Here is a 14,678-nt window from a genome sequence, read left to right as displayed (position 1 = left end):
AATGGACAGATCATCCAAAATGAAAATAAATAAGGAAACACAAGCTTTAAATGATACATTAAACAAGATGGACTTAATTGATATTTATAGGACATTCCATCCAAAAACAACAGAATACACATTTTTCTCAAGTGCTCATGGAACATTCTCCAGGATAGATCATATCTTAGGTCACAAATCAAGCCTTGGTAAATTTAAGAAAATTGAAATTGTATCAAGTATCTTTTCCGACCACAATGCTATGAGACTAGATATCAATTACAGGAAAAGAGCTGTAACAAATACAAACACATGGAGGCTAAACAATACACTACTTAATAACACAGTGATCACTGAAGAAATCAAAGAGGAAATTAAAAAATACCTAGAAACAAATGACAATGGAGACACGACGACCCAAAACCTATGGGATGCAGCAAAAGCAGTTCTAAGAGGGAAGTTTATAGCAATACAATCCCACCTTAAGAAACAGGAAACATCTCGAATAAACAACCTAACCTTGCACCTAAAGCAATTAGAGAAAGAAGAACAAAAAAACCCCAAAGTTAGCAGAAGGAAAGAAATCATAAAGATCAGATCAGAAATAAATGAAAAAGAAATGAAGGAAACGATAGCAAAGATCAATAAAACTAAAAGCTGGTTCTTTGAGAAGATAAACAAAATTGATAAACCATTAGCCAGACTCATCAAGAAAAAAAGGGAGAAGACTCAAATCAATAGAATTAGAAATGAAAAAGGAGAAGTAACAACTGACACTGCAGAAATACAAAAGATCATGAGAGATTACTATAAGCAACTCTATGCCAATAAAATGGACAACCTGGAAGAAATGGACAAATTCTTAGAAATGCACAACCTGCCAAGACTGAATCAGGAAGAAATAGAAAATATGAGCAGACCAATCACAAGCACTGAAATTGAAACTGTGATAAAAAATCTTCCAACAAACAAAAGCCCAGGACCAGATGGCTTCACAGGCGAATTCTATCAAGCATTTGGAGAAGAGCTAACACCTATCCTTCTCAAACTCTTCCAAAATATAGCAGAGGGAGGAACACTCCCAAACTCATTCTACGAGGTCACCATCACCTTGATACCAAAACCAGACAAGGATGTCACAAAGAAAGAAAACTACAGGCCAATATCACTGATGAACATAGATGCAAAAATCCTCAACAAAATACTAGCAAACAGAATCCAACAGCACATTAAAAGGATCATACACCATGATCAAGTGGGGTTTATTCCAGGAATGCAAGGATTCTTCAATATACGCAAATCAATCAACGTGATACACCATATTAACAAATTGAAGGAGAAAAACCATATGATCATCTCAATAGATGCAGAGAAAGCTTTCGACAAAATTCAACACCCATTTATGATAAAAACCCTGCAGAAAGTAGGCATAGAGGGAACTTTCCTCAACATAATAAAGGCCATATATGACAAACCCATGGCCAGCATCGTCCTCAATGGTGAAAAACTGAAACCATTTCCACTAAGATCAGGAACAAGACAAGGTTGCCCACTCTCACCACTCTTATTCAACATAGTTTTGGAAGTTTTAGCCGCAGCAATCAGAGAAGAAAAGGAAATAAAAGGAATCCAAATCGGAAAAGAAGAAGTAAAGCTGTCACTGTTTGCAGATGACATGATACTATACATAGAGAATCCTAAAGATGCTACCAGAAAACTACTAGAGCTAATCAATGAATTTGGTAAAGTTGCAGGATACAAAATTAATGCACAGAAATCTCTGGCATTCCTATATACTAATGATGAAAAATCTGAAAGTGAAATCAAGGAAACACTCCCATTTACCATTGCAACAAAAAGAATAAAGTATCTAGGAATAAACCTACCTAAGGAGACAAAAGACCTGTATGCAGAAAATTATAAGACACTGATGAAAGAAATTAAAGATGATACAAATAGATGGAGAGATGTACCATGTTCTTGGATTGGAAGAATCAACATTGTGAAAATGACTCTACTACCCAAAGCAATCTACAGATTCAATGCAATCCCTATCAAACTACCACTGGCATTTTTCACAGAACTAGAGCAAAAAATTTCACAATTTGTATGGAAACACAAAAGACCCCGAATAGCCAAAGCAATCTTGAGAACGAAAAATGGAGCTGGAGGAATCAGGCTCCCTGACTTCAGACTATACTACAAAGCTACAGTAATCAAGACAGTATGGTACTGGCACAAAAACAGAAAGATAGATCAATGGAACAGGATAGAAAGCCCAGAGATAAACCCACGGACATATGGTCACCTTATCTTTGATAAAGGAGGCAGGAATGTACAGTGGAGAAAGGACAGTCTCTTCAATAAGTGGTGCTGGGAAAACTGGACAGGGACATGTAAAAGTATGAGATTAGATCACTCCCTAACACCATACACAAAAATAAGCTCAAAATGGATTAAAGACCTAAATGTAAGGCCAGACACTATCAAACTCTTACAGGAAAACATAGGCAGAACACTCTATGACATAAATCACAGCAAGATCCTTTTGGACCCACCTCCTAGAGAAATGGAAATAAAGACAAAAATAAACACATGGGACCTAATGAAACTTAAAAGCTTTTGCACAGCAAAGGAAACCATAAACAAGACCAAAAGACAACCCTCAGAATGGGAGAAAATATTTGCCAATGAAGCAACTGACAAAGGATTAATCTCCAAAATTTATAAGCAGCTCATGCAGCTCAATAACAAAAAAACAAACAGCCCAATCCAAAAATGGGCAGAAGACCTAAATAGACATTTCTCCACAGAAGATATACAGACTGCCAACAAACACATGAAAGGATGCTCAACATCTTTACTCATTAGAGAAATGCAAATCAAAACTACAATGAGATATCATCTCACACCAGTCAGAATGGCCATCATCAAAAAATCTAGAAACAATAAATGCTGGAGAGGGTGTGGAAAAAAGGGAACACTCTTGCACTGCTGGTGGGAATGTGAATTGGTACAGCCACTATGGAGAACGGTATGGAGGTTCCTTAAAAAACTACAAATAGAACTACCATATGACCCAGCAATCCCACTACTGGGCATATACCCTGAGAAAACCATAATTCAAAAAGAGACATGTACCAAAATGTTCATAGCAGCCCTATTTACAATAGCCCAGAGATGGAAACAACCTAAGTGTCCATCATCGGATGAATGGGTAAAGAAGATGTGGCACATATATACAATGGAATATTACTCAGCCATAAAAAGAAATGAAATTGAGCTATTTGTAATGAGGTGGATGGACCTAGAGTCTGTCATACAGAGTGAAGTAAGTCAGAAAGAGAAAGACAAATACTGTATGCTGACACATATATATGGAATTTAAGAAAAAAAAATGTCATGAAGAACATAGGGGTAAGACAGGAATAAAGACACAGACCTACTAGAGAATGGACTTGAGGATATGGGGAGGGGGAAGGGTAAGCTCTGACAAAGTGAAAGAGCGGCATGGACATATATACACTACCAAACGTAAGGTAGATAGCTAGTGGGAAGCAGCCGCATAGCACAGGGAGATCAGCTCGGTGCTTTGTGACCGCCTGGAGGGGTGGGATAGGGAGGGTGGGAGGGAGACGCAAAAGGGAGGGGATATGGGAACATATGTATATGTATAACTGATTAAATTTGTTATAAAGCAAAATAAAAAAAAAAAAGAATTAAAAAAAAAAAAAAAAAAAAAAAAAAAAAAAAAAACACTGTTACCATAAGGGTGGCTCTAATAAAAAAGACAGATCATAATGTGTTTGCCTAAGATGTGGAGAAGCTGGAACACTCATACACTGCTGGTAGAAATGTAAAATGGTGTAGTTACTTTGGAAGAGAGTCTGGCAGTTCCTCAAATGGTTAAACACAGAGTTACTGTGTGATCCAACAATTCTGCTTTTAGGCATGTACACAAGAAATTTGAAAACCTATGCAAAAACTTGTACACAAGTGTTCACAGCAGCGTCAATCAATTGCAGCTTATTTTTGCCTTATTTGGAATGTGAAGAGAAAACTGTCCTCTTAATGTAACCATTGAGACCTGTATCAAGAAGAACAAGCAAGCTACATTTCTAAGCAAAGGTGCTCTAAGCAGGGGGTATACAGATGTCACTCTGACCTTGTCATACATTGCTCATAGCAATGGCCTTACTCTGTTATTTCCATCCTCTCCAGTGGGAAGGAAAAATCATTACATGACAGAGCCAAGAACTTCAGGCCCCTTTAGGGATTTTTCTCAAGGAGCTCTTATAAACATGAATTTGCTGGTTATTGAAACATATTTTGCCTAATTGCCTTTTCCGCTCCCCAAGGATTATGCCAGCTACTAGTATATTACTAAAAAGGCTGTACTTCTTTTAAGCGATTCATTATTTTGAACCATGTATGGGTTTGTTATGGCTGTCATAACAAAGTACCCCAGACTGGGAGGCTTAACCAAGAGAAATGTATTTTCTCACAATCCTGGAAGCTGGAAGTCCAGACCAATGTGTCAGCAGGGTTGCCTTCTTCTCAGGCCTCTCTCCTCGGCTTGTAGATGGCCGTCTTCTCCCTGTGTCTTCACACAGCCTTCTCTCTGTGTGTCCTGTTCTCCTTAAAAGGACACCAGTCATATTGGATTAGGGCCCAGTGTGACCTCCTTTTACCTTAATTCCCTCTTTAAAGCCTTATCTCCAAATACAGTCACATTCTGAGGTACTGTGGGTTAGGACCTCAACATATGAATTTTTTTTTGCAGGGGAGACACAATTCAGTCTATAAGAAACCATAAAACATAAATATATAAGAAAAATATTAGCATAAGAAAAAGTAAAAAGCTCATAGCTTCATCAATTTGAACAAGCCAAGATCCTTTCTTGTTTTTGCCCAAACTCAGACCTAGTTGATGTTTTTTTTTAAAATTAATTAATTAATTTATTTATTTATTTTTGGCTGTGTTGGGTCTTCGTTGCTGCACGCAGGCTTTCTCTAGTTGTGGCAAGTGGGGGCTACTCTTCATTGTGGTGCGCAGGCTTCTCATTGCAGTGGCTTCTGTTGTTGTGGAGCACGGGCTCTAGGCACGCAGGCTTCAGTAGTTGTGGTATGCGGGCTCAGTAGTTGTGGCTCTTGGGCTTTAGAGCACAGGCTCCGTAGCTGTGGCGCACGGGCTTAGTTGCTCCGCGGCATGTGGGATCTTCCCAGACCAGGGCTCCAACCGGTGTCCCCTGCATTGGCAGGCGGATTCTTAGCCACTGCACCACCAGGGAAGTCCCTGATGGTTCTTATCCCTGGTTCTTATGCACTAGTTAACAATACTAACAGCAATCCAAGTATACTGTCTGTTTTATTATAAGCGCAGCATTAGGCATTATTAAACAAAAAACTAATTAGTTACATATTACTCTTCTCTGAAAGCATCCTTTATTTCTGCTTTCTTTAGACTCTTTTTGTCCCATTTTATCTTAAAGTACTTCTTTAATTAAAAATTTCTTTTTCATTGAAGTATAGTTGATTTACAATGTTGTGTTAGTTTCTGGCGTGCTGCAGCGTGATTCAGATATATATACATATATATATATTCTTTTTCATATTCTTTTCCATTATCATTTATTACAGGATATTGAATACAGTTCCCTGTGCTGTACAGTAGGACCTTGTTGTTTATCTATTTTATATACAGTCATTTGTATCTGCTAATCCCAAACTCCTAATTTATACCTCCCCCATCCCCTTTCCCCTTGGTAACCATAAGTTTCTTTTCTATGTCTGTGAGTCTGTTTCTGTCTTGTAAATAAGTTCATTTGTCTCATATTTTAGATCCCACAATATATTTACTCTTTTAATTCAACTTTCCTGAATGAATTTCCTAGTTGGAATGTTTTCCTTTAGGTTTATTTGTTACACATATTTTCCTCATTCAAGTTCACTTAACTGTATCAGGTCAATGTTTTTCTTACTTGATTAAACTCTTCTTGAACAATCTTAAATGTAACCTATATAATCTAAAATAATATTGGAAAACTTTTTCCTACTAAATAGTTGACTAATCTCTAGTATTGCCTCTAGGATTTCTATTAAATAATAAGTTTCTATTAAAGAAATATGTATAATTGGAAAAAGGGAATAGTAGCACTTTACATAAGACTGTACGTATATCAATCGTCCACATCAAAAAATGGGGGAGGGATACTTATGGTACTAATGCGGGTGGGGAGACTAGAAGTCTTCCAAGTCATTTCTTGGTACCACTCCAAAACCCAAGGAACTGCAGGTGAGAAAGGAGATGGCATACACAACAGTGACATTTAGTCAGCAGGAACTGGTTGTGAAATCTACTGGCAGGTACTGGAATAAAGTGTCAGAAAATTTCTCAGATAGAACTATTTGGTGTCTGGTAATCCTGCATCTGGAGTCTGATGATGACATTTGGTGTGTTTGCCAAAAAACTATGAGGCTGTTGATGCTTTCTCCCAGGATGTTAAAGTGGCCAAGCCAAGGGAAGTGCAAAACTATTGCCTGGGGGTGGTGGTGGTGGGGTCCCTATATTTTTGCATCAATCTTTGTTAATTGTTGGCAAGTTGTGTTGATGTTTTTTTTTTGTTTGTTTGTTTGTTTGTTTGTTTTTGCGGTACATGGGCCTCTCACTGTTCTGGCCTCTCCCATTGCGGAGCACAGGCTCTGGATGCGCAGGCTCAGCGGCCATGGCTCACGGGCCCAGCTGCTCCATGGCATGTGGGATCTTCCTGGACCGGGGCACGAACCCGTGTCCCCTGCATCGGCAGGCTGACTCTCAACCACTGCGCCACCAGGGAAGCCCGTGTTGATGTTTTGAGAGAAGAATTTCATTTGATTTTTGATATTAACCCCTCCGGGCACTAAAACATAAACCTCAAAGCAAAGAAAGCTGTCTTCCAATCTGTACCTCCAAAGAAGAGCATTTAGGGAGCCTCAGCTCCTCCTTTTCTCTGTCATTTGTTGCTATTCTTCCCATCAGCACCATGCCAAAGACGCAGATTGAGTATTTAGCCTGTACTCTGGGCTGAACAGCCTGGATGGGACACTTTCCTTCCAGGTTCTGATTATATTTCCTTTCTGGGGACCCCACTTTTATGGTTCCCCAGGGCCAAGAAGAGCAATCTGGGATACTGATTTCCAGATGGGAATTTGGCAGTGTTTCTAATGACCTGGAAATGGATATGTCGCTCTGCCAGCCAGGCCCTCAGAGGAGAGTTCTGGCAGGCTGGAATGCGAGGCTCTCCACTTTTAAGCACACCTACATGCTCTCACCTTCAGTTTGCCTTCACTGCCTCCCCAGTTTACTTTCCCTAAGCCCTAACTCTAGCCCCTGTGAGCAGTCAAGATGATGGCTGAGGTTGGGTTCGGAGCAAGAAGGCAAGGCTTCTGTTGATGGAGGGGACATTACCAAGATGCCCCGAGGAAGTTCCAGCACAGATAAGGTCTGTGTGGAAGAATGTCCTGGTATAGATTGCTCAGTGCTTCCAAAGGGCAGGAAACATCCAGCTCCATGTTTCAGACTACTTGGCATATTGTATAGTTGGTCATTCTATATATAGACGAGACATACCTCTGCCCAGAGATCCATACCTTACCGTTCCAATTACATTTCTGTTGGTCCACAAACCCCCAGCCTCATAAAGGACCTTTTTTTTTTTTTTCTTTTAGCTGCTGCCTTCCTAAAACCAGTCTCTGTGCCAAGCACTGGAAGAAACTTGATTTTGTTCTGTGAAGTTGCCATCTTATATAATTCATATTTAAATTATATAATTTATATGGCTCGTCTTATAAGGTGTAGAAGAGGTGGGGGAGAGAATCCAGTGTGTATTTAGGGGAAGTCGGTGATATAGATAATATATTTCGGGAGGCCAGGGAGCTTGCGTGCTTAAGATACTGTTTTTCAAATTTAATGTGCATACAAATTACCTGGGGATATTATTAAAATGTAAATTCTGATTCAGTCTTCTTGGGATGGGTCCATTGACGGTACTTTCAGTAGCATTCCTTAGGATCTCCCAGGGCAGTGTAGAGGGTCAGGGTGTTAGGCAAGGCTTAGTGGGAGCTCCAGATGGAACCACAGGTAGAGCCAAGTCCCCTCTGGAAGTGCCGTGTCAGAGACTGGACAAGAAGCACGAGCTCTGCGATCCCTTTCAGTTTTACGATTCTGGTTTTGGGCTCTGAGATTCCAACAGGGGCTTCTTAAACTTTTGGGGTCACACACCTCTGTAGGAATGATAGAAGCTGTGTACCCTTTTATACCCCAAATGCACACACTCCTCACTCCGCAAACCGCTCTAGGCCCCGTGGCGGCCCGCAGCCTCGGTGCAGGACTTCTGCCGGCCTCTGGGGTCCCGCACCGGCGACCTGGTCAGTTCTGCCGCTCAGCCGCTCAGCCGCTTAGCATCTGGTGCGGCTCCGCTTCAGGCGCGGGCGGGGGCGGGCTGGGGGCGTGCCGGGGGCGGGCACAAAGCGCGCTCTGGCCACGCCCCTCGGCCGTGCGAGAGGCCGAGCTTGCTGCATTGCAGCCGCCGCGGCGCCGCTCGGCTCCTCACTCCCAACAATGGCGGCTCCGAGCCCGAGCGGCGGCGGCGGCGGCTCCGGGGGCGGCAGCGGCAGCGGCACCCCGGGCCCCGTGGGGTCCCCAGCGCCCGGCCACCCGGCCGTCAGCAGCATGCAGGGTAAGGAAGGCGGCGGCGCCGAGACCCCGGCCCCCCGGCGCGGCCGTCGGCGGCGTCGCGGCCTGTCCCCGCGGCCGCGGACGCCCCCGGACCCGGCTGAGGAAGCCACCGAGCCGCCCGTGCCGGTCCGCCTCCCTCCTTCCCCTCTTCCCGCCCCGAGCCGGCCGCCCCAGGCTTGGCCTGGCTCCGGGCGGCGGGCCGCGCAGGCCCGGGCCGCGGCCTCCGCCCGCGCTCGGCCCGGCGGGCTCCCGGCCGCCCGCGGGGGCCCACCTGGCCCGGGCCCGCCCCCGCGGCCGCCCCCGCCGCCGCCGCCGCCGCCGCTTACCTGGCGCGCCCCGCCCGCCTTTCCGGGAACGCGCGGCCGGGCTGCGGCGGCGGGAGGCGGCCGGGGCCTGGCCCGCGGGTCCCGGCCGCCCAGGGCGGCGGCGGCGGCGTCCCGGCCCCGCGCCCCTCGGCCCCGCGCCCCTCGGCTCCTCGGCCCCGCGCCCCGGCGCCCCGGCCCGGCTCCCCGCCGCCGCCGCAGTGGGGCCCGCTCAGGGCCATCTTGGTTCCCTGCGGGCGCCGCCGGGCCCGGCCGCCGCCTGACCTCTGGGCTCCGCGGTCCTCCTGGACCCTCGGTTTCCAAACTTCTGCAGGTTTCTGCGCGCTGGGCGGGTGGGGCGGGGGTGTTCAGGCCCGTGCCACCTGTAAGGTGATGAGACAGCCCTTGGCCTGGGAGAGGCCGGGGGTTTCTGTGTTAGCCTGGCATGCAGACCAAATAAATAAATAAATAAATAAATAAAACAGGGAGCTCGGTTGAAATGCAGAGATCCGGGAAATCGAAAGGCAGGGGTCAGAGTGGTTCTCTGCGGGGACTGCACATCTGAAGCAGCCCTCCTAATTAATGACTTTCCCCGGTGGGAATGCTTATTAGCTCTATGTGGCTCTTGACAGGGGCTGTTGTGAAAATACCAGGTCCCAGCCCGTGAGGGACCCTTTCCTTGAGTTTACTGAGGAATTTTGAGTAGTAATGTTACCTTTGAAAACAGGGAATCTCAGAAATCTCTTGACAACTTTTGCAGACTTGCTTGCGTTAAATTATTAGCAGCGTCAGTTGGGGTACCCTTCGTGGTCCGTGTGACCATGGTTACTCTTTGATTAAAATCTCCCTAAGGGGCTCCGAGGTCTATCTTAACCGTCTGTCTGGTTAGGTTTGACGTTTGTTGAGTATTTCGGGTTTATGAGAAGGTGATTCATGAAGCAGAGGCGGGATTTTATTCATTTTTATATCCCTGTCCCGCTCCCCATGGGATATACGTAAGGAACAGTGATAGATATATACAGGATGATGTCAGAGCTCAGAGGACACTTTCTGTGCAGGCCCTCAGATAATTAATTCAAATTAAATTAGTTATTGGATGCCACTGTGTTGTACAATATACAGATGAAGTACAGGATGGGTTTCCTGATCTTCCAGCTCTACAGTCTCGTTGTTGGTGGTGGTGCTGAAATGAAACAGCAAAATGACAATTTAAGATTATATTACATATCCAAAACAGGTGACTTACAAAGCTCATAAAAATGCAAGTTTTTTGGGGGGTGGGGTGGGGGGGAGGGGATGAGTAGGGAGGCTGATAGTTCGAAAAAGCTGTAGAAATTAATTTTTGTTCAAAAATGTTTACTGAGCATCTGCCTAGTGCCAGACATAGTGCTCTAGTGCTGGGTATATAGAAAAGAGTGAGTCAGACGGTCTCATTCCTGATGGAGCTTACCCTCCTGATAGGATTGGGGAGGGAAGACAATATGCAGATAAATTTTAAAAATTGCTAATTGAGAAAAGTGTTATGAAGGTAACAAGCTGGGTTAGAAGTTAATGGGGGAGGGGGCAGTCTGCTTTGGTAAGATGGTCACAGAAGACCTGTCTGGAAAGAGGACTCTGTTACGATAAAGAAGAGGGTTCTAGGCAGAGGGAACAGTGTGTGTGAAGATTCCAAAGTAGGAAAGAGCTTAGAGTGTTCTAGGAACTCAGAGAAAGTCATCGTGTTGAGGAATTATTCTGATGCGCTCCATTCTCCTCTCCCACCCCTGAGTTTTGATACCCAGTAAACTGAACTTTCTAATAAGCAGAACCCAGTTTAAAAGGGAGAGGGAGGACATAAGACTTCTCTTTGAATTTTTGATGAATTTTCTTTTTTCAGTACTGTGTCTGGCCTTGATTGACTCAGGAACCTGTTGTATCTTCTTGAACCTCTCTCAGTTACTCAGAATGAAGAGAAGCACTTACTCTCAGGACGTTTTCTCGCACAATCCAAGTTACAAAGCTTGAGCTTAAGCAGCTGTGTAGGATCTTTTTTGTTTGTCTTGTGATGTTAGAGCCCAGCCTCCCTTACTTCACCTATCAGATCTTTGGCTTTAGATTCAGGTCCTTAGAAGATGTTTGGTAAATGCCACTCCCCCCCACCCCCGCAAGCATGGTCACCTGCCACCCCCAAAGCACTGTCTCTCTGGGAGCTTTTAATGGCCAAGCTCTTTCCAATAGCAGGGTTTAGCTGTGGGATGCATGGAATACATGTCATATTAACAAACATTGGTGGTCGTTCTGTGTGAGAAGCACCGTGCTGGGCACTGGGTCACCCTGCACATTTTTTCTTGGCTTGAGGTTTGTGGCCCAAGAGTGGTCTCAGCTGAGAATTATTGATTTTTTTTGGTTTTTTAATATCATAATGCTTGAGTTAAGCCAGAGCTCTGGTGTCCTGCATTTGAATCCCCTCATCGGAACTTAAGAATTTTGTGACTTTGGGCAAGATACTTAACCTCTCGAAGCCTGAGTTTCTCAGTTGGGAAGCAGGAATAATGCTTACCTTACAGGAACTTTGAGAATGCATATAAAGTGTGGGCCTGACATACAGTAAGGATGTGATTGATACATGTTAGCCATCATCATTGTTAATAGCAACAATACTCTTATTTGTAATGGTCTAATTAATTGTCTCTTTCATTATTAGCAGATGAGTCCCTAACGCCTCATGATCCATCACACAGTTTCTTTAGCTTCATTATTACTGGGTCCTACCCTTTACTCTACCCTGTTTATTTCCATTTTTCATTATTGAGCATTTCTGGTCAGAGTATTCTTGATGAGTCTTTATCCTCCCTGGGTTCACGTAACTGCTCTGCTGTGTACAAGCTCTGTGACCTTGGGGAAATTACCTACATTTTCTGAACTCATCTGGGATTCTTATCTGTTAAAATAGGGATAATACCTTACGGGGCTGTTGTGAGAATCACATTATTAGATTAATGCACATGAAAGCGCTTTGAAAATATCTATACATATAAGGATTGCTATTAGACATGGCTATTTAAATGCTTTAGTTACTAAACCCTTAAAATGTAGCAGATTTTAAAAAATCTCATGAACACAAGAAGTTAAATTTATTATAGAAGACTTAAAGCAGGGAAAAATTAAACTTTTCCTTAAACTTTACTTGGATAGCTGAGAAATGTCAGTTTTAAAAAAATGTGTAGAATAGTTAGAATCTATAATTGAGTCTGAAAAACATGGAGACATTTGTAAAGTACTTGTTACAGGAACTGGTTATAAAGTATATGTTTTAAGTGCCTCTGATTCTCTTAATGTGCTCATGTAGGTAGTTTTTCTTTTTTTCTTTTTGAGTCTCAAATATTGATGTATAACAGAAAAGTTATGGACTAGTCCAGTCCTTACCCATTTACCCTCAGCTGAACATTTTATAAATATCAATTTAAGTAAAAAGATGATAGCTTGATTTTACTTTTAAAAAATGTGCAAAATAATCTACAGCATAGCGACTATAGTTAATAATACTGTATTGCATATTTGAAAGTTGCTAAGAGAGTAGAACTTAAAAGTTCTCATCACAAGAAAAAAATTATTTAACTATGTGCGGTGACAGATGTTAACTAAACTTACTGTGTGGTGATCATTTCACAATATGTACAAATAGCGAATCAAGTTGTACACCTGAAACTAATATAATGTATGTCAATTATACCTCAGTAAAAATATTTACAAAATAAAAGAAAACACACAGAACTTTCAACTGTAATGAAACATACCTGTTAAGAAAAAGTGAAGATTTAAAATCAGTGTACTTTTTTCTCCCAATAATATTTGAATATAAAAAATTAGTATGAAATACCCTATTTGTGATTATATTTGACTGTCTTTCTATTTTTACCATTTAGTTTGTGGTTTTCAAGAACCATAGAAGGTGCCTTTATCCCAGTTTAAAGAACTCAATTGTGCTGACAGTGGATAAGGTACCAAACCCTAGAATTGCTTGCCTTTCCCACTGTGTTGCACACTATTTCTTTCACCATTTATTTGACATAACCTGATAAATAAAGTCCAGGTCAGGAGATTGGTCCTTCCTCAAAGCACATATTGCATTTCTGTATGTTCCTTAAAAAGGAGAGCAACCCTAGTATTAAAATTTAAAAAGTAGAAAAATATAACGCTTTCAGGATACTGATTTTCTCACATTTTCTTCTAATGTCCCTTATTAGAGTGTGAGTTGAAACTTGTTTAAGATGGGATATTAGTGAACCCTGTATTTTGAATCATGTTTCTTTTTTTGCAAATTTCTCTTTTTCCATTCAATTTCTGTTAACTAATTTGAGAAGCTGGGTTGATTTGGGCCCATAGAGTTTTTTCTTATTTTTAGGGGTCTGGAGGTCAAAATCAACTCCATCACACATAATTCAGGTCAGTCTGCATCTCTAGGAGATAGAGACAGCCCACATGGTACAACCTGAGGAAGTTTAATTCACATTTAAAATTAAGAAGGGAAACTAATAGTTAACACAGCTCTTTTTTCGCTGTCTTTACCTAATTTGATGCTCGTAAGTGCTCTTTAAGGGTAGATGGGCATGGTCTCCTTTCATATATTAGGGAACTGACGTTTAAATTAAGGAATTTGCCCTAGTTGAAGTGGGTTTTAATCCACCTGGTGACAGGCAGCCTTTGCTCTTTCTACTCTTCTACCCAGGTTCACATGGTTTCTCCGAGCTCTATTTAAGTCACTTCAGCCATTCAGGTCTGAGAGAAGAATCTTTGCCAGAAGTGATGCAGATTCAGGAATAGAAGGAAGAGATTATTTTAGGTTTCAGTCAGGGGGTGGAAGCTGTATGCATCCAGCCATGTTTGGGTTGATTTTGGAGCCTCAGGGCTTCCTGATGCTTCTTTGTGTTGCAGAGTTCTGAACTTGCTGGGGCGTTTACCCTGGCATTTTGAATTTGGGGGCATTTTGATTGCAAATCTACAGGCAAGTAGAAAACTTTAATTAGATGTTGAAAGGTAATAGAACTCTTTCAACACTATGCATAGTATGGAAAAGGCACCCACTTAGCATAAGAGTTAATAGCATACGTTGCCATCCTGGCTAAATTTATCATCTGGGCAACTTACTGTCCTGCTAATGGGCATGGGTTAGCTTCTGGCCCTTTTCCCCAACTCCAGGAAGTCTCCATGTGTCTCTTCACACTCTTGGCAAGGTTGAGAATTAACATGAACCTGTAGAAAGGATTCAAGGGCAAGGAGAGAGGAGGTTGGCCTGACTTAACAGCCGCGCAATGAGAGGGAGCACTGACCCATAGTTAGCACAGCTCAAGATGGACCTTTACAAAGAAGCTGGCAGTCCCATCGTGCACGGCTTGATTCTTGAAGAACAGCATGGCATTCCCCACCAGGGAGAAGGATGGTGGAAGTGGACACCACAGCAGCTCTTTCAAGCTGTACTATATCTCATCTTACCAACAGTCACCCAAAGTTTTCAAAAGGGGGAAGCTAGAAAAGGGTTGCCAGATAGATCTCTGTTGTATATCTGACATATATTTATATATGTGTCTATCTGTGCCTGACTTTGCTGAAAAATAAGCGACATTAAATGGCTCTCCTGATGTGTTTGCCAGTGTCTCTGAGATCTGGGTTAGGTTCCTGCCAGGAGACAGTACCCACTCCGG

General features: G+C 42.8%; 1 protein-coding gene across 4 annotated transcripts in view; it reads left to right on the top strand.

Moving 5' to 3' along the window:
- Positions 1 to 8,578: 8,578 nt before the first annotated feature.
- MAP2K4 (mitogen-activated protein kinase kinase 4) overlaps positions 8,579 to 14,678 on the top strand; it is a gene marked incomplete at both ends in the record, with an annotated part of 102,648 nt that continues 96,548 nt past the window's right edge. For all 4 annotated transcript variants that reach the window (XM_079724667.1, XM_079724666.1, XM_079724665.1 and 1 more), the window contains one exon: positions 8,579 to 8,696. In XM_079724667.1, the coding sequence (XP_079580793.1) occupies positions 8,579 to 8,696 (118 nt within the window). The remainder of the gene's footprint in view (positions 8,697 to 14,678) is intronic.

Source organism: Hyperoodon ampullatus, assembly GCF_949752795.1.
Source record: "Hyperoodon ampullatus genome assembly, chromosome: 19".
NCBI lineage: Eukaryota > Metazoa > Chordata > Mammalia > Artiodactyla > Ziphiidae > Hyperoodon > Hyperoodon ampullatus.
The sequence above is the reverse complement of the archived record's forward strand: the minus strand, read 5'-3'. Positions and strand labels throughout refer to the sequence as shown.